The sequence below is a fragment of the Siphateles boraxobius genome, unplaced genomic scaffold (assembly GCF_051911475.1).
Source record: "Siphateles boraxobius isolate OS27281-9 unplaced genomic scaffold, OSU_SipBor_1 108, whole genome shotgun sequence".
Lineage (NCBI taxonomy): Eukaryota > Metazoa > Chordata > Actinopteri > Cypriniformes > Leuciscidae > Siphateles > Siphateles boraxobius.
Window position 1 is genome coordinate 465,001 of NW_027508709.1, and position 24,000 is coordinate 489,000.

At 38.1% G+C, this 24,000-nt stretch overlaps 1 protein-coding gene across 1 annotated transcript in view; it reads left to right on the top strand.

Moving 5' to 3' along the window:
- The window catches only part of cfap46 (cilia and flagella associated protein 46), a 146,466-nt gene that overhangs the window by 110,357 nt on the left and 12,109 nt on the right, over positions 1-24,000 (top strand). Inside the window, exons 43-53 of the mRNA XM_077247212.1 lie at positions 143-322; positions 466-639; positions 2,093-2,190; positions 2,837-2,907; positions 3,752-3,858; positions 3,950-4,053; positions 4,254-4,330; positions 5,491-5,643; positions 19,599-19,684; positions 20,865-20,925; positions 21,132-21,188. Coding sequence (XP_077103327.1) covers positions 143-322; positions 466-639; positions 2,093-2,190; positions 2,837-2,907; positions 3,752-3,858; positions 3,950-4,053; positions 4,254-4,330; positions 5,491-5,643; positions 19,599-19,684; positions 20,865-20,925; positions 21,132-21,188 — 1,168 coding nt within the window. The remainder of the gene's footprint in view (positions 1-142; positions 323-465; positions 640-2,092; positions 2,191-2,836; positions 2,908-3,751; positions 3,859-3,949; positions 4,054-4,253; positions 4,331-5,490; positions 5,644-19,598; positions 19,685-20,864; positions 20,926-21,131; positions 21,189-24,000) is intronic.

Below are 24,000 nucleotides of genomic sequence, written 5' to 3' on the forward strand. Positions count from 1 at the left end.
CACACACACACACTCACACATATGCATGTCATTTTTGTGCATATACATGTCATTTTGGTAGTGTAGTTCAAGTTTGCTGTTTTGCTGTGTAGTTCAAGTTTGCAATATTAAAAAGTGTGTGTGTGTGTGTGTGTGTTATCAGAGCGAGCGGAGGGCAGCGCAGCGGCTGTTGGCTCAGGCCAGTGAAACTCTCAGTCAGTCTGTGAGTCTGAGTCTTCATCACAACCTTCCTCATCTTCTTCCTCACGTGTGCTCAGATCTGCTGGAGTGTCACGGTCAGTTTGACCTCGGCGCCAGCGGACAGTTCCTCTCTCTACTGCAGGTGTGTGTTCATAACTCACTCAAACACCTGTGACTCTCTTTCTTTCTTAGCAGAAATTAGCAGTCATTTGAATGCTTTAGTGTTTGTGTGACCTGCATGTACACATGAGATGTGTGTGCTGATGAATATTGATCTGATCTCAGAGTGGTGTGTGCTGTGCCGAGATGTGCTCTGTCCTGCTCTCGATCTGCTCCGGTGTCAGTGAGTCTCAGGTGTGTGCGCTGATGAGCCTGCGGGAGAAGCTGCTCTCTTCACAGGGTCACAGACCCGACGGTGTGCTGACAGCAGTGAGTCGAGAGCTCGGCCGTCTCTCTAAGGTACTCACTGACAGCCTGTTCATGTTCATGCACTCACCCTGTCATGGCCAGTTCACACTGCATGTGGTCCTTGAGCATAGTATGCATGTCATTTTGTGTATATGCATTTCATTTTTGTGTTTGTGCATGTCATTTTGTGTTTATGCATTTCATTTTTGTGTATATGCATGTCATTTTGTGCATATGCATGTCATTTTGTTTTTTATGCATTTCATTTTTGTGTATATGTATGTCTTTTTGTGCATATTCATGTCATTTTTGTGGATATGCATGTCATTTTGTGCATATGCATGTCCATTTTGTGTATATGCATGTCATGTTTGTGTATATGCATGACATTTTTGTGCATGTGTATGTCATTTTGTGCATATGCCTGTCCATTTTTGTGTATATGCATGTCATGTTTGTGTATATGCATATAATTTTTGGCTGTGTATTTCAAGTTTACAATGTAAAAAAAGTGAAATTTACAGTAAAAACAGCAGCTGTGGTTGCCAGAACTTTACTGAAGATAATACGGTAGCAACATTTTAAGTTTTACAGATTACTTAAATTAATAAACTTATTTGTAAAATCTTTTTTTTTTACTTGTGCAATGTACTGCCAACAACATTAATAAGACCCACATGATGAATCAAAGTTCATTACAAGTAGATTTTCCTTAAGCTGATGTAAATACTGTACAGCGTTATACACACACATACAAAACACACATCATACTAAAGTCATGCAATAAACATTTAGATGGAACATAAAATCCTAATAACTGATAAGACTGTTATTTCGATGAAAGAAATGTAGCACTTTGTTTACAGTCCAGTTCCCATGTGCTTATAATAGTATTTACAATAACTGTGTTATAACTACCATAAACTTAACCTTAACCCATGTAATTACCTTATATTAAACCATATTTTACCCAGTACTTGGGTAAGTATGCCTATAAGTGCACATACTGTAAAATAAAGTGCAACCAAAAAAACAATCAAATGTGAGCTGTCGAATGCATAGAGAATTCTCTTAATGTCAATTAGTGTTTTTTCACTGTATATTATAAGATGACTTGTTCTTCTTCACATTTAAAACGGCACATTTAACAGTATTTTATTAAATGTCCCATTAGATCTATTATATTTCTCGCTGTATATAGTAAGGGAACTGAAGTGGATGATAGTATGTTTTCATTTGTTATTATTTATTTCAAGTTCTGCAATATTTCCAAATGCTGATACAGTACGTCTAGTGTGTCGCTGCTTTATACTCCTTTAGGCTGCTCATATTCATTTACATTTATTATTTTAGCAGACTTACACTTTATGATTACAGATGACGAAACTCATTCAATCAGAAGCGATTCATCCTGAGAAACATTCAGACTAGAAGAGATGAATTGAGTAGAAGTATTTGAGTTTAGACTGTGATTCACACTTCATGGTTCTCATCACTCTTTCAGGCCTTCAGTCACCTGACCATAAACCCAAACCACCTGAGGATTCTGGGAGAAATGCCTCCCAACTTCAGGATCCTGCTGCTCCAGCACTCAGAGGACAGGTGGGAGGACAGATTCTATTATGGAAATGTGCGTTTAGATTTATGCTTTACAAACTGTTTCAAAGCAGCTTCAACCAACGATGCGAACCTCATTAAATATGAAACATATTCATTTCCAGCTGTAAAGCAGCTCTACAGAAGACTATAGTGTCACATTACAAACCAAATCAAACACCATGCTCTACATTATTTTCTATTCTAATTAATTCTATTCTATTCTATTGTGCCCCTCTGTTCTGTTTTACTGTATTCTATTCTAATTAATTCTATTCTATTCTATTGTGCCCCTCTGTTCTGTTTTACTGTATTCTATTCTAATTTATTCTATTCTATACTATTGTGACCCTCTGTTCTGTTTAACTTTATTTTATTCTATTCTATTGTGCCCCTCTGTTCTGTTTTACTGTAGTCTATTCTAATGTATTCTATTCTATTCTATTCTGCCCCTCTGTTTTACTGTATTCTATTATAATTTATTCTATTCTATTCTATTGTCCCCCTCTGTTCTGTTTTACATTATTCTATTCTATTATCTGTTCTACTCTGCTCTATTGTATTTTACTCTATTGCTTAATTCTATTGCATTTTACACTGCTGTGTTCTTCTCAGTCTTCTATTAACTGGCGTGGTATCTGTAATCGTGTAGGTCTGTGCTGTACGGCGGGTTCTATGAGAAGGTTAACGCCACAGAGACTCAGAAAGGAAAGAGTGCGACAGGTAACCGTCCAACTCACCTTTACTCTCTTCTTTATTTTTTTACATTTTCCCCCTTTTCATTGCAGACACAGACTTAGTTCATGAGTAATATTTTTACAGTGTCCCTGTTGCATATCTTACATGTACTTACTGTAGTTATAAAAGTAAGTTATGCACAATTACAAGCAACTGAACCCGAAACCAAACCCTTAGCCTGATTATATAGAAAGTTCATGTTGTTTATTAATATTACTCGGTACTTATTTATATAATTACACTGTAACAAGAGCACCTTCAAAGTGTAACCAATAATATTACTACTAATAATAAAATGTTAGGTTAATAAATAAAGGTTTAAAATAAAATAAAGGTTAATAAATTCAATTTTGCATGAATAAAATGAGATCACATGATCCTTCAAAAATCACTCTAATATGCTGATTTGATGATCAAGAAACAGTTGTGATGTTTGATATGAAACTGTGATGCATTTTAATTTTCATGATTATTTTATGAATAGAAAGTTCAAATTAACAGCATTTATCTGAAATAGAATCTTTTGTAACATTATAAATGTCTTTACTTTCACTTTTGATTAATTTAATGCATCCTTGATGAATAAAAGTATCAATTTCTGTAAAAAAAAAGTCTTCTGACCCCAAACTTTTGAGTGCTAGTATATATATATATATATATTGGTTGTGGGTTTAATTAGTGTTTTTTTTTTTATGTGCATGCTTTCTGCAACTGTTTGTATTATGAGGCAGTGTGTTTTGCACAGGTTTGGTGAGGTGTAGATACTAGAGAGCGCTGAAGCGTGTGTGTGCGTGCGGTGCGTGCGTGTGTGTGTGTGTGTATTCTGTAGGTGGTCTGATCTGCTCTAGACTGGTCAAGGTCTGTGTTCAGAGATCATCTCAACTGAAGCTCCACAAACACCTGGAAGAGTTCAAACATCTGAGCGCACACACACACGTGAGAGCTTTAATGAGGAAACAAAACATGAAAACCATCTTTCAATATGAAAAAATGAACATCAAAATGTTTTTTTTCTCTCTTTATAAAGGAAGGGAAATCTGGAAAGCTGGACGAGTGTTTTAAAGCACTTCTTGAGGAAATGGAGAAATACCTGCACCCTGTTCTCTCACAGTTTGACTTTTCATGCTTTAGGTACAAAACACACACACACACACACACATAATCTCATGAATCTGGGGGCGGGAAAATCATATTTGACTTTGATAACGAGTTATTGTACCTATAAATGTGCCTTCTGTTCATTTCTGTTCCATGTTTAGTGTCCCGTGTGAATATATCATATATGATGGTCTGCCCTCATCTTTCTCTAATTTCCTCTTCTGTCTTATCAGTGTTCGTTCCCCGTCCTTCTCCACATCGGCCCGAGCCAAAGACAAGGAGGAGAAAACCACTGAGAAACCTCTGCCGGGTACGACACCCTGGACAGACAAAACACCTCTAGATGGAGATTAGCATTAGTATTAACCGTTTTCAACACTGATAATAATCATAAATGTTTCTTGAGCATCAAATCATCATATTATAGTGATTTCTGAAGGATCATGTGACACTGAAGACTGGAGTAGTGATGCTGAAAATTCACAGGAATGAATTACACTTTACTATATATTCACATAGAAAACAGCTGTTTTACATTATAATCATATTTCACTGTTTTTACTGTATTTTTGATCAAATAAATGCAGCGTTCGGTGAGCAGAAGAGATAAATGTCTCAACTAGCTTTTCGCTCATGTGTTCAGCTGCTGTTATTAACACTGTCGGAAAGTGTTTCTCAAGAGAGCGTATCGGCATGAGTTTGATTTGATGTGTGCACATAAGAAGATGTTTGATATGGAGATCAGATATGACATCTGAGGAGCTTTAAGGGCTGAAATATTGATCAGATTTGAGATCTGAGTCCATCTTTAGGTGTAAAATATTCACCAATAAAAAATCCCCACATGCAATGTCAAGCTCACAATAAATAAAGAAAATGTGAAGCACACTAAAGCTAACTTAACCATCTTCTTATGCATCATTTATGGAACTTCAGAGGACCTATAACTCGATTTTACATGTTTAACTTTCTTCAGTGTGTAATGTTGCTGTTTGAGCATGAAAAAGAGTTATTCTCTATATCAGTGTCAGTGTTTCTGAACTCCTGAAACGCCTCCATTGTAGTCTTGAGTTTCTCCTGGGAACAAACACGTCACAATATTCCTCATTATAATAATTAATACGCAGAATATAGGGGCGGGGCCTTGTTGAGTTAGTTAGTAGTGTGTTAAACTGGCGGTTTATGGTAAGGGGGGGGACATTTCCCAAACACACTCGAAGCGCTCGACTAATCAAAACACACTGATCCAGCCGACCAATCAGAGCACAGTGTGCTTTTCAGAAGGAGGGGCTTCATAGACACAGGAAGTAAACAGAGCGTTACTGACAGACTGGGAAGAGAGGAGCCGCAACAATGGAGAATATGAGGAAAATAATCAACATTCAATCAGGAAAACCTGTTGACTTGGCATAATAGGTCGTCTTTAAAATAAAAGTGCTGAACGTCTTTATGTGTGTGTGTGTTCTCCAGATCCTGGTGAGTGTGTGGTGATTCTCGCTGACCGGATGTTGTTGGAGTTTCCTCTCGAAGCGTTGAGTGTCCTGCAGGCGGACGGCATCGGCTCCGTGTCTCGAGATTTCTCGCTTCAGGTTCTTCACGCACGTCTACAGACGCTTGATACAGGTGAGCTTATACTCACAACACCTTTATACATGTTATATCGTTTATAACAACCACCATTCATCTCTTCTGATGTTTCCACAAAAGTATGAAGCAGCACAACTGTTTTCAACATTGATAACAATAATAATAATTAAAGCTGCAAGCAGCGATGCACCCGTGCCGCCGCCACCCGGCGGTTTTAGGAAGACCAAACATGGTGGGCAGTATGTAATGATAATAAATATAGGAGGACTATGTCAAAATATTTGTATTTGCCACACTTCCTGCTACCAGCAGGTGGCGCTATTGCTATAACCAAATATGAGCATGGTCATGTGTTCAGGACAGGACTCTTATCAAACATGTGAAGTTTGGATGAACCCTGCCAAGTTCATCGCTTCAACTTGTGTTTAGGGCTATGCTCCAAGATAGTTTTTAGTAGGTATTGGGTTAATACATGTATGTATCGAATTTAGTCCACGTACGTGAAACGTAGCGCCAGGGGCAATTAGTCGAAATATTTGTTTGCCCAACTTTTTGCCCATTTGCCCCACCCAATTCTGAAACCCATATCAGATGTAAATTTCGCATCCGTGCCACCACCACCCGGCGGTTTTAGGAAAACAGAGCACGGTGGGCAGTATGTAATGATAATAATTATAGGAGGACTATGTCAAAGGATTTGTATTTGCACACTTCCTGCTACCAGCAGGTGGCGCTATTGCTATAACCAAATATGAGCATGGTTATGTGTTCAGGACAGGACTCTTATCGAACATGTGAAGTTTGGGGCAGATCGGACATTGTATGCCTGAGTTACTGCAGGCTGTCTGTGGTTGTAACACAAAAAATACAAACACAAAAAGTATTTGTATTTGCCACACTTCCTGCTACCAGCAGGTGGCGCTATTACAATAATCTAATATTAGCATGGTCATGTGTTCAGGACATTGTATGCCTGAGTTACTGCAGCCTGTCTGTGGTTGCCTAGCAACAATCGGAACTGCAAGCAATATTGAACTATATGACATAGTCATGCACAAATCACCAAAAGGCTGAAATTGGGTGTACATTGTCAGGCCGCCAAGGGCACACCCTTCGATGAAAACTCAAGATCTTCGCAATTTTAACGTCGCAAAGGCCTTAAGATTACACTCACCAAATTTGAAGAGGATCAGATCAAAACTGTAGGAGGAGTTCGTTAAAGTACAACATCAGGAAATTACGAAAAATGCACAAAATCTAGGAGGAAGTTCAAAATAGCTGACTTCCTGTTGCGTTTAGGGCTATGCTCCAAGAGACTTTTTTGTAGGTATTGGGTCAGTACATGTATGTACCAAATTTCATACCTGTACGTGAAACGTAGAGCCGGGGCAAAATGAGGGGGCAATAATTTACAGAATTTGCCCCACCCAATTTTGAAAACCATATCACACGTACATTTCCACCACTTCTGAAGCGTGTGCAAAGTTTCATGAGTTTTCGAGCATGTTTAGGCCCTCTAAAAAGCGATTCATTTAGGAGAAGAAGAAGAAGCGGAATAATAATAAACGGAGCAAAAACAATTGGGTCCTCTCACCATCGGTGCTCAGGCCCTAATAAACGCCTCGCACTTTGTAACGCATCTTTCCTTCGCTGGTCAAAAAGACCCGAAGCCCTAAAATTATACTTTTTGTTTTTTTTTGTTCAGAATGCTTATTTTATTTCCTTTTGATATTTCTTTTTCTTTTTTTAATGTAAATTTTATTTCATTTACCTTTAAATTACTAGATTTGATCACTAAATAATAAATAATAGTAATTTAAGCACGTTCCTCACATTCTTTCAACTTAAATTGAAAATAACTCACAATTTCATGCATAAACATTTTAATTCAGCTGAAAATATCTTACATTGGGTGTCTTTGCAGACCTCTTGTGGAAAAAAATATATAACATGATATTTCATGACTCTAGATGGCCTTATATCTCTATATGGAGTACATGAGCTGTTCCGCTGGGTCCTAAACTCAGTTTCTTCAGTGTGCATTCAGATACACATGTAGACATTATACAATCATTTTTTGGTAAAGGTTTAGCATTCTCAGTTTGAATGTTGAGCATTTATAGGGTTTTTTTTGTGTACTGAAGCATTCCTCACATTCCATTCATTCCTGAGCTGGTCAAAAAAAAGGATTTGTTACTTCTTAAAATTTCAATCACAAAACTCCTCAATGTTTTTCATTAAAAAGCAAAATGTGCTTCGTGTCAAAATGACCTGAGATTAAGATGAGGGTCAAGCATCATATTATAGTGATTTCTGAAGGATCATGTGACACTGAAGACTGGAGTAATGATTTTGAAAAATTTGATCACAGTAATAAATTACACTTTACTATATCTTCTAATGCAGATTCAGGATGTTCAATCAGCGAAAACAAGCTCTGAAACACATCCAACAAAAGCAAACGAAGTGTCTGTCACCGTCTGTCGTCATTCATAAATAAGGGTGTCACGATTTCGATTTTAAATCGAAATCGATCGAAATTAATTCACAAAGTCAAAAATCGAAATAAAAAATGGAATCGTCGATGCTGCCACGCCCCCATGTCGCGCCCGTGATGGAAAGTTCGGATCGTTTTACTGACTCTATTGTTCAATCTCGTTCATCAAAATTAACTAATCTTTTTTCTAGTCATTTCCGGGGCTTTAAATGTTATACTTTTAACAGGCAAATTTCCCGAACACATCCAACGAAATCTTGATCATATTCTGAATTAAGAAATCATTATAATGCAGTCAAAAGTAATTTACAGGGAACATTAATACTTGACCTTCCGAGTCTTTTGTTGATTTGTCGCGGGACAGAGGCAATGAACGGATCGTTCATGAACGACTCATCACGGCGGCGGGGAAAAAACACACGTGTTGAAACGCTGTGAGTCCTCTAACTTGGATTCTATGCCCGAGCCCGAACTTGGCCCGACCCAAGCCGATATTTCCCGTCTCTATCCTCGGGCCGATTCTTTGATCTAGAGACGTGCACTCCCAACGCAATAGAGTGCGGCGCGGGACTAGATTTGATGGCCGAGTGCGAGCGCGGGCGGTAATGCACTCACTCTGTGTGTTCGGGAGAATAAAACGATTCGCAGACTCCCGCAAACTAGAAATATCTATGGATAAAACATATAAAAACGAATACATTTTTTTCATCTGTTGCAGAAAAGCAAGAAGAACAACTAAAACAAAATAGACACGATTTACAGGCCAGAGATTCTATTTATAACATGTTTGCAGTGTTGAGCGATTTAGCCAATCACAGACATATGTGTTGATTTCTTGAACGCAATGACCAATCAGAAGCATTTAAGATAGACTCTCCTCACCGCTCAAAACTGACTTTTTGTTCAGTGCTGAATTCTGCAAGCTGGCAAATCCTCTAATTATAACAAACAAAGTGTAGGCTATATATTATGAAAGATTCATTGTGCAGTCAGCTTCACTGATAATAACAGATGTGTGAGATCGCGATGAACTGATGTCAGCTTTTTAGGAGCAACAGCAACCTGTGCTTAAAAAAAAAATCAAGAATCGAATCTAACCGTGACCTTAGAATCGAAAATGTAATCGAATCGAGGATTTGGAGAATCGTGACACCCCTATTCATAAACTTCTACACATCATCTGCCTTCTGTGTTTGAGTGTGAAATATGATGATGTTCTCAGCTGCCAATAAGAGTGCAGTACTCTAATCTTCATTTAATGCAGTTTTGCATATTTAAATCCATTGTTGTGAATCCATTCCATCTAGGCCTGGAAATGACAAATCATCCAGCACAACATCAGTCAAACATTCCTCCATAAAACTATATTCCTGTCAGTTAATCAGAATATATTTGACATATTTCATCTGATTAAATCTCACTCTGTCTAATTAGTAAATGCATAAAAGCGTGCGATGATGAAGCACGTGTACTTTATCACATTCACAAACACAAAGGGACACTTTTTTCAATTAAGTTTTAGCATTTCAAACCTCACAAGTTTCTTGGTAACACTTTACGGTAAGGGTACATGAATTATCATGAATTATCATAAATTCATGCATGAATTCTGCATTCATTCATGCATTAATATCTCTTGAATCATCAGGAACTAACATGAGTTCAACGTTTTTCTTTCATGATTTCATGGATGAATAACACCTTAATTAAAACATTAACTAAGATGAGCACATCATCATGAGTTATGATTTATTACACATGATCATTATGTTTTCTTTGTTCTTTGTCTAGGTCAGTGACCTAGTCACCACTTTAGTTGAGGGGCCACACACATGATGAAGTCATTGGTAGATAATGCTTAGTTAATGATGACTACTGTATTGGACAGACCCCAAAATAGACCAATCGCAACTCATAGCACACAAATTCTGTTGACGTTCAAATACAGTAGTCATCATTAACTAAGCATTATCTATCAAGGACTTCATCATGTGTGTGGCCCCTCAACTAAAGTGGTGACTAGTCCTTTGAAATACTGATGAACAATGTGCTATTAAGGGTGGCATAACTGTGAACAAAGAAAACATCATGATCATGTGAAATAAGTCATAACTCATGATGATTGACAAATGACAAACTAACTTTAGCTGGAAAAAACATTTTTCAAGAGCCACTATAAAACCAAACCAATCTCTGTTACCTTAAATTATGTTTATCTCTGTAAAGCTGCTTTGAAACAATCTACATTGTTAAAAGCGCTATATAAATGAGGATGACTTGACTTGACTTGACATGATGTGCTCATCTTAGTTAATGTTTTAATTAAGGTGTTGTTCATCCATGAAGTCACGAATGAAAAATGTTGAACTCGTGTTAGTTCCTGATGATTCAAGAGATATTAATGCATGAATGAATGCAGAATTCATGCATGAATTTATGATAATTCAAGTACCCTTACCTTAAAGTGTTACCAGTTTCTTTTTGTCAAATGTTTTGCTAGAAAAGTGTGTTTGTGTTGCTTGCTGTGATATTTTATGAAACGCTGTCCATCACGATATAAAAACATCCGGATACATTCGTTTCCGGATACAATAGTGTTGATGGCGCAGTGGATAAGACACATCGCTCTGGTGTGAGAGACCCGGGTTCGAATCCATTGTGAGACACCAATGTGTCCCTGAGTAAGACACTTAACCCCTAGTTGCTCCAGAGGCGTGCGACCTCTGACATATATAGCAATTGTAAGTCGCTTTGGATAAAAGCTTCAGCTAAATGAATAAATGTAAATGTAGAACTGACCTTCAGGTGTTTCAGGGAATGGAGTGAATAAGTGTTTTGTTTGCTGTGTAAAACATGCTGCTTTTTCCCAGTAGAGAGCTGATTCTCCATCGGGGTTTATATAGTTCACTTCTGCTTTAAGGAGTTTGTGCGTCCCTGAATGAGAGTAAAGACGACGAGAGCCGGAAGAAATCGAAATACGTCCTGAGGTTTTTTAATCATCTCGTTCACAAACCCCCGAATAAAAAACATACGCTAATAGGAAATACTCTCTCGTTCAGGATTTACCAACTCGTAATCTCTTTAGAGTTCAAATGTGCCGTTGCATTTGGGACATGTTTTTTAAAAAATATATAATTCATTTATTTTCAACTCGTCCTTGGCTTCTGCATGTACATTGACAAATTAAAAACTAAACCCCCCTACACTTGAAGGCTTTCCTGAGTGCTCTTCGTGTCGAGGGCTGATATTTCCATACGGATTAAGGGAAAGGGAAGGTTTAGGGATGTGAGATGTAATGGGAAAACTGTTTGTTTTTCTCTCGAACTGGCAAGGCGAAGTTTAAGTACACTTCACACACACTAACTGAAGTTTACTTCACTGTATTACAATGATGATCGTTGGAAAGGTCTAAGACTCCTAAATAGATATTTTAGTGCTGTTTCTTATTACAAATTGTGTAGAAACAGTAATAAATGAATTTATGACAAGAGTGCACCTCAAAAAATCTACATCATAACAGGAGTTCTGACCTTTGTCACAAAAAGTCGACGCACACATTTTTAATAATTGAAACCTTGGGTTTCATGCTAAAAGTTCATAATAAAACACATCTAGTATTTGTCAATAAAATTTTTATATTATCCTCTAAAATGTATAAAATATATATTATCCTCTAAAATATAATATCTTTTTTTGTCACCTTTTTTATTACATCACATACTTTAGTAGTTATCATAAGTTAGGTATCATTTGAAAGCTTACGAACTCAGAATTCATCCTGAGAAAACCGCTTTGAAATTGCGTTACCATAGAAACTGTACAGAACAACACACTCAGAACAACACACTCTGAACAACACACTCAGAACACACACACTCTGAACAACACACTCAGAACACACACTCGAAACAACACACTCGGAACAACACACTCGGAACAACACACTCGGAACAACACACTCGGAACACACACTCGGAACACACACTCGGAACACACACTCGGAACACACACTCGGAACACACACTCGGAACACACACTCAGAACACACACTCAGAACACACACTCTGAACACACACTCAGAAAACACACTCCGAACAACACACTCCGAACAACACACTCCGAACAACACACTCAGAACACACACTCCGAACAACACACTCAGAACAACACACTCGGAACAACACACTCGGAACAACACACTCGGAACAACACACTCGGAACACACACTCGGAACACACACTCGGAACACACACTCGGAACACACACTCGGAACACACACTCGGAACACACACTCAGAACACACACTCAGAACACACACTCTGAACACACACTCAGAAAACACACTCCGAACAACACACTCCGAACAACACACTCCGAACAACACACTCAGAACACACACTCCGAACAACACACTCAGAACAACACACTCGGAACAACACACTCGGAACACACACTCGGAACACACACTCGGAACACACACTCGGAACACACACTCGGAACACACACTCAGAACACACACTCAGAACACACACTCAGAACACACACTCAGAAAACACACTCCGAACAACACACTCCGAACAACACACTCCGAACAACACACTCAGAACACACACTCAGAACACACACTCAGAACAACACACTCAGAACAACACACTCAGAACAACACAACACACTCCGAACAACACACTCCGAACAACACACTCCGAACAACACACTCCGAACACACACTCTGAACAACACACTCCGAACAACACACTCCGAACAACACACTCCGAACAACACACTCCGAACAACACACCCAGAACAACACACTCCGAACAACACACTCCGAACAACACACTCAGAACAACACACTCTGAATAACACACTCAGAACACACACTCCGAACACACACTCTGAACAACACACTCCGAACAACACACTCAGAACAACACACTCAGAACAACACACTCTGAACAACACACTCAGAACACATACTCCGAACGCACACTCTTTACAACACACTCCGAACAACACACTCAGAACAACACACTCAGAACACACACTCAGAACAACATACTCAGAACAACACACTCCGAACAACACACTCAGAACAACACACTCCGAACAACACACTCAGAAAAACACACTCAGAACAACACACTCAGAACACACACTCCGAACACACACTCAGAACACACACTCCGAACACACACTCAGAACACACACTCCGAACACACACTCTGAACAACACACTCAGAACAACACACTCCGAACAACACACTCAGAACACACACTCTGAATAACACACTCAGAACACACACTCCGAACACACACTCCGAACACACACTCTGAACAACACACTCCGAACAACACACTCCGAACAACACACTCCGAACAACACACTCCGAACACACACTCAGAACAACACACTCAGAACACACACTCCGAACAACACACTCCGAACACACACTCAGAACAACACACTCAGAACAACACACTCCGAACAACACACTCCGAACAACACACTCCGAACACACACTCCGAACACACACTCTGAACAACACACTCCGAACAACACACTCCGAACAACACACTCCGAACAACACACTCTGAATAACACACTCAGACACACACTCCGAACACACACTCCGAACAACACACTCCGAACAACACACTCCGAACAACACACTCAGAACACACACTCAGAACAACACACTCTGAATAACACACTCCGAACACACACTCCGAACACACACTCTGAACAACACACTCCGAACAACACACTCCGAACAACACACTCCGAACAACACACTCAGAACAACACACTCTGAATAACACACTCAGAACACACACTCCGAACACACACTCTGAACAACACACTCTGAACAACACACTCAGAACAACACACTCAGAACAACACACTCTGAACAACACACTCAGAACACACACTCCGAACGCACACTCTTTACAACACACTCCGAACAACACACTCAGAACAACACACTCCGAACACACACTCAGAACACACACTCAGAACACACACTCTGAACAACACACTCAGAACAACACACTCAGAACACACACTCAGAACACACACTCTGAACACACACTCAGAACACACACTCAGAACAACACACTCTGAACACACACTCCGAACACACACTCAGAACACACACTCAGAACACACACTCAGAACACACACTCAGAACACACACTCTGAACAACACACTCAGAACACACACTCAGAACACACACTCAGAACAACACACTCAGAAAAACACACTCAGAACAACACACTCAGAACACACACTCCGAACACACACTCCGAACACACACTCAGAACAACACACTCAGAACAACACACTCAGAAAAACACACTCAGAACAACACACTCAGAACACACACTCTGAACACACACTCTGAACACACACTCCGAACACACACTCAGAACACACACTCCGAACACACACTCAGAACACACACTCAGAACACACACTCAGAACAACACACTCTGAACACACACTCCGAACACACACTCAGAACACACACTCAGAACAACACACTCTGAACACACACTCCGAACACACACTCAGAACACACACTCAGAACACACACTCTGAACAACACACTCAGAACAACACACTCAGAACACACACTCAGAACACACACTCAGAACACACACTCTGAACACACACTCAGAACACACACTCAGAACAACACACTCTGAACACACACTCCGAACACACACTCAGAACACACACTCAGAACACACACTCAGAACACACACTCAGAACACACACTCTGAACAACACACTCAGAACACACACTCAGAACAACACACTCTGAACACACACTCCGAACACACACTCAGAACACACACTCAGAACACACACTCAGAACAACACACTCTGAACACACACTCCGAACACACACTCAGAACACACACTCCGAACACACACTCCGAACACACACTCCGAACACACACTCTGAACACACACTCCGAACACACACTCAGAACACACACTCCGAACACACACTCAGAACACACACTCAGAACACACACTCAGAACACACACTCCGAACACACACTCAGAACACACGCTCAGAACACACACTCAGAACACACACTCAGAACAACACACTCAGAACAACACACTCAGAACACACACTCAGAACACACACTCAGAACACACACTCAGAACACACACTCTGAACAACACACTCAGAACACACACTCAGAACAACACACTCTGAACACACACTCAGAACACACACTCAGAACACACACTCAGAACACACACTCAGAACACACACTCAGAACAACACACTCTGAACAACACACTCAGAACAACACACTCAGAACACACGCTCAGAACACACGCTCAGAACACACACTCAGAACACACACTCAGAACACACACTCAGAACAACACACTCTGAACAACACACTCAGAACAACACACTCAGAACACACGCTCAGAACACACACTCAGAACACACGCTCAGAACACACACTCAGAACAACACACTCAGAACACACACTCAGAACACACACTCAGAACACACACTCAGAACACACACTCTGAACAACACACTCAGAACACACACTCAGAACAACACACTCTGAACACACACTCAGAACACACACTCAGAACACACACTCAGAACACACACTCAGAACACACACTCAGAACAACACACTCAGAACACACACTCTGAACAACACACTCAGAACACACGCTCAGAACACACGCTCAGAACACACACTCAGAACACACACTCAGAACAACACACTCAGAACAACACACTCAGAACACACACTCAGAACACACACTCAGAACACACACTCAGAACACACACTCTGAACAACACACTCAGAACACACACTCAGAACAACACACTCTCTGAACACACACTCAGAACACACACTCAGAACACACACTCAGAACACACACTCCGAACACACACTCCGAACACACACTCCGAACACACACTCCGAACACACACTCTGAACACACACTCCGAACACACACTCAGAACACACACTCCGAACACACACTCAGAACACACACTCAGAACACACACTCAGAACACACACTCCGAACACACACTCAGAACACACGCTCAGAACACACACTCAGAACACACACTCAGAACAACACACTCAGAACAACACACTCAGAACACACACTCAGAACACACACTCAGAACACACACTCAGAACACACACTCCGAACACACACTCAGAACACACGCTCAGAACACACACTCAGAACACACACTCAGAACAACACACTCAGAACAACACACTCAGAACACACACTCAGAACACACACTCAGAACACACGCTCAGAACACACACTCAGAACACACACTCAGAACAACACACTCAGAACAACACACTCAGAACACACACTCAGAACACACACTCAGAACACACACTCTGAACAACACACTCAGAACACACACTCAGAACAACACACTCTGAACACACACTCAGAACACACACTCAGAACACACACTCAGAACACACACTCAGAACAGCATCTCTCAGGTTTACGGTGTCCAAACGGTCTTCAGGCTGAAAATAACCGCACAAACATAATCATCAGGCCGTGGTCTACAAGCAGGTCCTCATATATGGGTCAGCGAGAGCCTCGTGGGGTGAGAAGTGGGTCGAGACACACACACACACACACACACACACACTCGTGGATCGTGTCTTTGGGGAAGGTGATTCTACAGTTCAGTGTCTGAGTCTGAAATTGCACGTCATCGTTTGGGTTTATATTTTCTATTTAAATTGTTCTAGATATTTTAGGCAATAACCTCAAAAGTTTGTCATTATTCGACCCGTTTCACACTCGGGGAAATGTTATACTCTACACATAATTTGAACAGCTAATCGATTGATGTACTTTTCATTATTCCCATACAGAATAATATTTAGTCTGAAAATAAATCATAAGTGTTTTGGGTTAATCTCTATTTTTAGGCATCTGTGTTACAGTGTAATTATGAATTGAAGTACTGTGCAATAATAATTAACTACATATACTTATATCGGATTAGCATTAGGGTTTGGTTGAGGGTTAGTTGCATGTTATTATGCATAATTTATAGTTGTAACGTGTAATAAGGAAACTTTTGCATAATTACATGCAACTAACCCCCAACCAAATCCTAACCCTATATAGTAAGTACATGTAGTTAATTATTATTACTCAGTACTCAATATATAATTACACTGTTACAATGACACCTTAAATTAAAGTCTATCGCTTTATTTTTACAGTAGTGTTACAGTGTAATTATGCATTTAAGTACTGAGTAATAATAATTAACTAATGTACTTACTAGGGTTAGGGTTTAGTTTCGGGTTCGTTGCATATTATTATGCATAATAGTTATTACTACAGTAACTACAATATAGTATAAAAAGTTAATACTTGTTTAAAACAATCACTTCAGCAAAGTTTGTACTATTTTTTGATGTATATAAAATATTATTTTTGTTCAGTAAATACACTGTGGCTATAGATTGCAGACGGGGAACGTCTGTGAGGGGATTTAATATTTCATAGGGATTTTAACTTCAACCTTTAGCATTTATCTTTTTCTTTGAATAATTGTTTCACACTTCTTCAGACCTGAGCACTAAAATGCCATATGCAAATGATTGCAGTTGTATTTTTTCAGTCTGTGCTGCTGTATAATAACGGTAGTTATAATATAATATTGGTCCACATGCACTTTAGTGTGTTCATGCTCATAAGAAAGTGATCAGACACATTATCATGTGCGACAGTCATTGGCATTATTTGAACATTCATATTCTAGCATTACATAGAGCCAAGCAGTGCTTTTTATTTTACACCATATTTTGCAGAAGACACTGAATACATTACAGCATGCATTGAGGAAATTCAACATTATACAAAACTTATTCATGCGCTTATAATGTTTATGATAGTTTATTTTCCTCATAATTGGCACATGTGCAGTGAAGCACTTCTTATCTTGTCCCTTTTTTATGCTAAGTTTTATCTGATATACACTGCCGTTTGGGACTTCAGTGTCACATGATCCTTCAGAAATCACTATAATATGATGATTTGATAATCAAGAAACATTTATGATTATTATCAATCTTGAAAACAGTTATTTACATTTTTATTTCAGGATTCTTTGATGAATATAAAGTTAAAAGAACAGCATTTATCTGAAATAGAATCTTTTGTAACATTACACGCTAACGTTCAAAACTTTGGGGTCAGTAAGAATTTTATTTTATTTTTTGGGGGAAATAAATAAAATAAATCAATACTTTTATTCATCAAGGAGGAATTAAATTGATCAAAAGTGACAGTAAAGACATTTATAATGTTACAAAAGATTCTATTTCAGATAAATGCTGTTCTTTTGAACTTTCTATTCATCAAATAATCCTGAGAAATAAAATATATCACAGTTTCACATAAAAATATGAAGCTGTTTTCAACACTGATAATAATCATAAATGTTTCTTGTTCATCAGATCATCATATTATAGTGATTTCTGAAGGATCATGTGACACTGAAGACTGGAGTAATGATGCTGAAAATTCAGCTTTGATCACAGGAATAAATTATATTTTAAAATATATTAAAATCGAAAACAGTTATTTTAAATTGTAATAATATTTCACAATATGACTGTTTTTTGTTGTATTTTTAATGAAATAAATACAGCATTGCTGAGCATAAGTGACTTCTTTTAGAAATTTAAAAAATCGTACCGATCCCAAACTTCTGAACGGCAGTGTGTATACATTATATTTTCCATCTTCACCGTCATCAGAGGCCAGTCATTGTTTATCGTTTATGTTTTCATTCATCATCTGTCATTGTAGTCTAAAGCAGTTTTAGTCTCCTAGAACCCTTAATTTTTCCCTCAGATTTCTTGCCTTATTTATTGATTTGAATATTCACTCACCATATTTGCACCATTTGATAAAAATGTTTTCAAATGATCACCAGCCTGATGAATGCATCCTCGCGACAGCGACACCTACTGGTCATAAACATAAAAAACAGTTTCTTGCTTCATAAAAACTGACATATTCCAATATTAGAACTATATAGTTTTTTGTAACACTTTACATTAAGTTTGCATTTGTTATCATTTGTCACTGCATTCGTGAACAACTATGAAATAAAAAACAGTTCTAGTAAAACGTTTTGAGTCAAACGTTTCGAGTAAACTGTTTCCCTATAATGAGCTGGATCAAAGAAAGTCACATTTAAATGTGATCGTGCAAAACTGAAATTGTTCAGCGTAATGTTTACGTGACTTTTGCTTGAGGCAGATGAATGTCTCTGTTGCATTAAATTCACATTATTGCAGAACACAGTGGTTGATATTAAATGTCACTGGCCTTTGTGAGTGACTGTAGGAGCATCGCACTAGTTTTACACTCTATAACAAGCCAGTCAGACGCTCATTTCCGGTTTTAATCATCTTTCTCGTCAGAGACGGTTGAAAGTGACAATAAAAAAGAAGCCAAAGGTGTCCGAGGAGTCAAGGGGAGAGTCGATCAAAGCCGAGGAATCAAAGCGGTGAGTTTTCTAGACGAGTCTGGCGACCGCTGATAGAGACACACGTTCAGATGTTCTCTCTCTCTCCATCCTTTCCTTTTAATGCCATTCACACACTGCAAAACATGCTTTTCTTACTTAGTATTTTTCTCTTGTTTCCAGTCCAAATATATAAAAATTCTTAAATCAAAATGCATTTACTAAAGTAGGAAAATGCCATAAGATATTATGTCTTGTTTTCTGGGGAAATAATCAAAATTAAAGGACAATTCCGGCCAAAAATGACCCTAGGGGTTAATCACACATGGGTACGTGTCGACCGTTCTCTGGGATGCGTTTTCATGATAATCGAATGTACCCAGTTTTAACGTTAGTTTTAGTTTAACCACAGATGAGCTTATAACCAATGTTCCCTCTAATTTTTTTCTTGCTGAGCAAAACTTTTTTCTATTTGGACGTTTTTCGCCACCTGAGCAAAAATATTCGTTATACCTGACCTGTACAGCATACGTAGAAACACAATGGTTTCAACATTCAGTTGTAACTTTTAACTTGAATGTGCCATTTCTATTGTATTTGACCCTTGATGTAACTTATTGGTATTAAATCATATTTTTGTTAATTAAGAAGTCACTAAATGAAGCACATTTTAGGTTACCTGATATATTTTTTTCACAGTGCTGTTAACTGTACAGTCTTCACAAAGAAATCCTATGAAAAATAATTTACAAAATCTTCTGCAGGACAGTTCAATTTTTTACAATAATAGAATATAGTATGAAAGAAAAGTAAGCTGTTACACTGAGATGGTTTGGGAAAACCATAAATTGTTTTTGTACAGTCAATTAATTGTGTACAGGAAGCATTAAACCATCAAAGTTTATATTATATTATTATAATATGAAAACAAACTGAAGCATTTAAATAGATCTAATAGCTAAATATTTTCAAGAAAAGTGAATGTGAACTCTTTTATAGTAATCTAACCATGCCTGAACTAAAATTAAACAAAAACTCTTCTCTAAATTTTATGGCATTTTAAATGCATCTTGATTTAAGAATCTTTAGATTTTGGGCTGGAAAAAAGATAAAAACACTAAGAAAAGCATTTTTGCAGTGATAATGAGGATCTTTGCTGTTCTTCAGTTCCTCCTCCTCAGTTATAAAACATGAAGTAAAGTGACCTTCTTCTTTTCTGCAGGCTCTGGTCACTCGTGTCCCGCCACCACACACCGTCCCAGTGGACACACACCGCTTCAGATGTATCCCTCACTTTAAACCACGTTCATTTTCTGTCTCAGAAGCGTGTGTGTGTGTGTGTGTGTGTGTGTGTGTGTGTGTGTGTGTGTGTGTGTGTGTGTGTGTGTGTGTGTGTGTGTGTGTGTGTGTGTGTGTGTGTGTGTGTGTGTGTGTGAGAGAAATGTCAGAGAATATATTGTAGAAATATATTCTTAACACAGGCTTGAAGATGTAGTTGATTCCCCGGAGGAAGAGGAGGAGGAGGAGGAGGAGGGAAAACCGGCTGGTGAGTGGAACTAGTTTCAGAAATATTTTACTTTAATGTGACACATATTTTGAGTGAAAGCGGTTGAAAGCATTATAATTGTAAGAAGGATAATCACATTAAGACCTACGATTTTAATACTTTTATTCATCAAGGATGCATTAACCCTCTGATGTCTAAGGGGTTTTTGGGGTCCTGGAGATGTTCTGACATGCTCTGACATTTGTGCTTTTTTATTAGCATTTATAAACATGTTAATGGCAAAGGCGTAAATTCACTCTATATAGCACAAACGGGGCTTCCGTAATATGTGAGCAACATGTATGTACATGTTTGTATTTTTTAGAGAATAATGTTTATGCGTGGTTATTGAAAAAACTAAAAATTAAAATGTCTGAAATAAGGCCACAAAACACATACTAAATATGTGTCCACAAGACTTTTGACTAATGGGTGTTGTTGCGTAGAATTTTTGCTTCAAAATGATCTGAAAATCATCCTGCCTAATCATTTACAAAAAACAATACATTGATTTAAATTTTATAAGACACCTTTTGTTTGGAAAGGCAATGTGCGTGGAGGCGTATTCACACCTGAGAAGACAAAGGCCGGATAATGTGCCGCATACATAATGAGCTGCATATTAATTAGCATTTCACACAGATGTGTCACAGGATCCCAAAGAAAGCAAGGACAAAAGAAATTATCTATATATACATATTTTACAATTAGAAATTGTAACCAATTACAAATAGGTTACAATTGCAATAACAATTACAATTTTAACAATATTTCAAGTGTATTTCTTTGTAAAAAGCATACATTTTATCATACGTATTAAAAAAGGTAAGGATTCAGTAGTTTGAATATTGGAACAAACACTATAATAACATCTTAGTTGATAATTCAATATTAGGCTTGGGCGGTATTCAAATTTTGATACCGTCAAACCTCCTCCCTATTTTACCGGGGTATACGGTATTACCGTGACTAATTAAAAATTATGACATAAGGCTCAGACAGCGTCACCAAACTGTTGGCTTGTGTCTACACCGTTCAGAAACTGAATACCAGATCGGGCAAAACAAAAATAAAAAAAAAAATCAAGGCCAACCCGTGCACGTTGTGTCTGATCCCGGCTGACGGCATTAGATGTAATATGAGCCGGAGCCCTATTTAGACTCGACTATTTTTAATACGTGGGCCGTTATAATATGGTTGCGCCAAATAATTTTTTAAGCCAGGTGCTGAGGGGGTGTAGATATAAATACTATTTATAAATGAGCAAAAATGGGACACTTAATAATATTTAATTATTTTAATTATGACAATTGTATTCATTTTATTAATTGATTTAAATTAAATTAACAAGCAACAAGCAAGAAGTGCATTTGCAAATCCAGTGACACGCGTCCATTGATTTTTATTAATACAACTTTTCTGTCAGTGCTGCAAAGATTAAGTTGACGATCGCCATCTCCTAGTGGACGCGCATATATAGAGAGAAATGCAAATCAAGGATTACATAATCAGAAGGTATAGGCTAGCCTTTTTCTTTTCGTTTTGAATTGTTTAGTTTTAAGAAATTGACGATTGATATCTCCGTAGTGAACGCGCCTATAGAGAGAAATGCACATCATGGATTAATCAGAGAGTATGCTGCCTATATTTCTTTTCCTTTTGAATTGTTTCGTTTAGAGAAATTGACGAATCGCCATCTCCATAGTGAACGATAGAGAGAAATGCACATCATGGATTACATAATCAGAGAGTAGGCTAGCCTATTTCTTTTCGTTTTGAATTGTTTCGTTTAATTTGATGATCGCCATTTCCGTATGAACGCGCATAGAGAGAAATGCACATCATGGATTAAATAATCAGCGAGTGGCCCATTTCTTTTCGTTTTGAAATGAAATTTCAAGCTTTATTTAGATATAGGCCTATCTGTCATGTCTGTGAGACATACACTGAGTTTCGGTTAATTTATGATGAGATTTCAATGCAAGTGACCGCGGCGCGCCAGCGCACGATCATGTCATGATTATGTTGTCTGCTATATTTGATTCTTATTTATTAAATCCAGGCAATTGATTGATAAAAAAAATTATTAAAATTAAGATACAATTTATACAAAACGAAATTCACTTTAAAGAAAGGCCTTTTACAAAATGAAACTTAATTAAGTGGTCAATGTCTGACTCCCGATGCATCACTCATTCATTGATCTCCGCGAAATGAAATTTCCAGCACTTCTGGTACATTTTCCAGGGTTATTAGATAGTATTATTCCTCACAGCGTAGGGATACACTGTGTACACAGCTCTAGTAAGATACTTACTGAACACGTAATCAGGTATAATGAGCTGGAAAGAAAAAGACTGACATCTCTCTCTTTTCATACAGATTACATAAACTGAGAATATTTGTTTTTTTATATAAATGAATTCATTTAAAAGAAGAGAGTTCAAGCTTCATTATGGAAAAACACTCCTGCCTGTATGACAAGTATTCGTGGAATTAATGTTAATTTTCGGACGCGTTTCAGAATGGACTTAACTGACAGAGAGAAGGCAGAACGCGCATCATGTTTGTTTTTCTTTATTTGGCGACAAGCACAACACTTTATTTTTATTGTGAGTATCCACAAAAAAATAGACACTTATCAGGATCTAATGATGTACAACACTTAATATTTAAGATCAAAATCAACAGAGTATTTGGAGTTTCTTTTGCACTGATCAGAAAAAAAGTGAGACTATCGATAGCCGACCTCAGAGGGTTAAATTAATCAAAAGTGACAGTAAAGACATTTATAATGTTACAAAAGATTCTA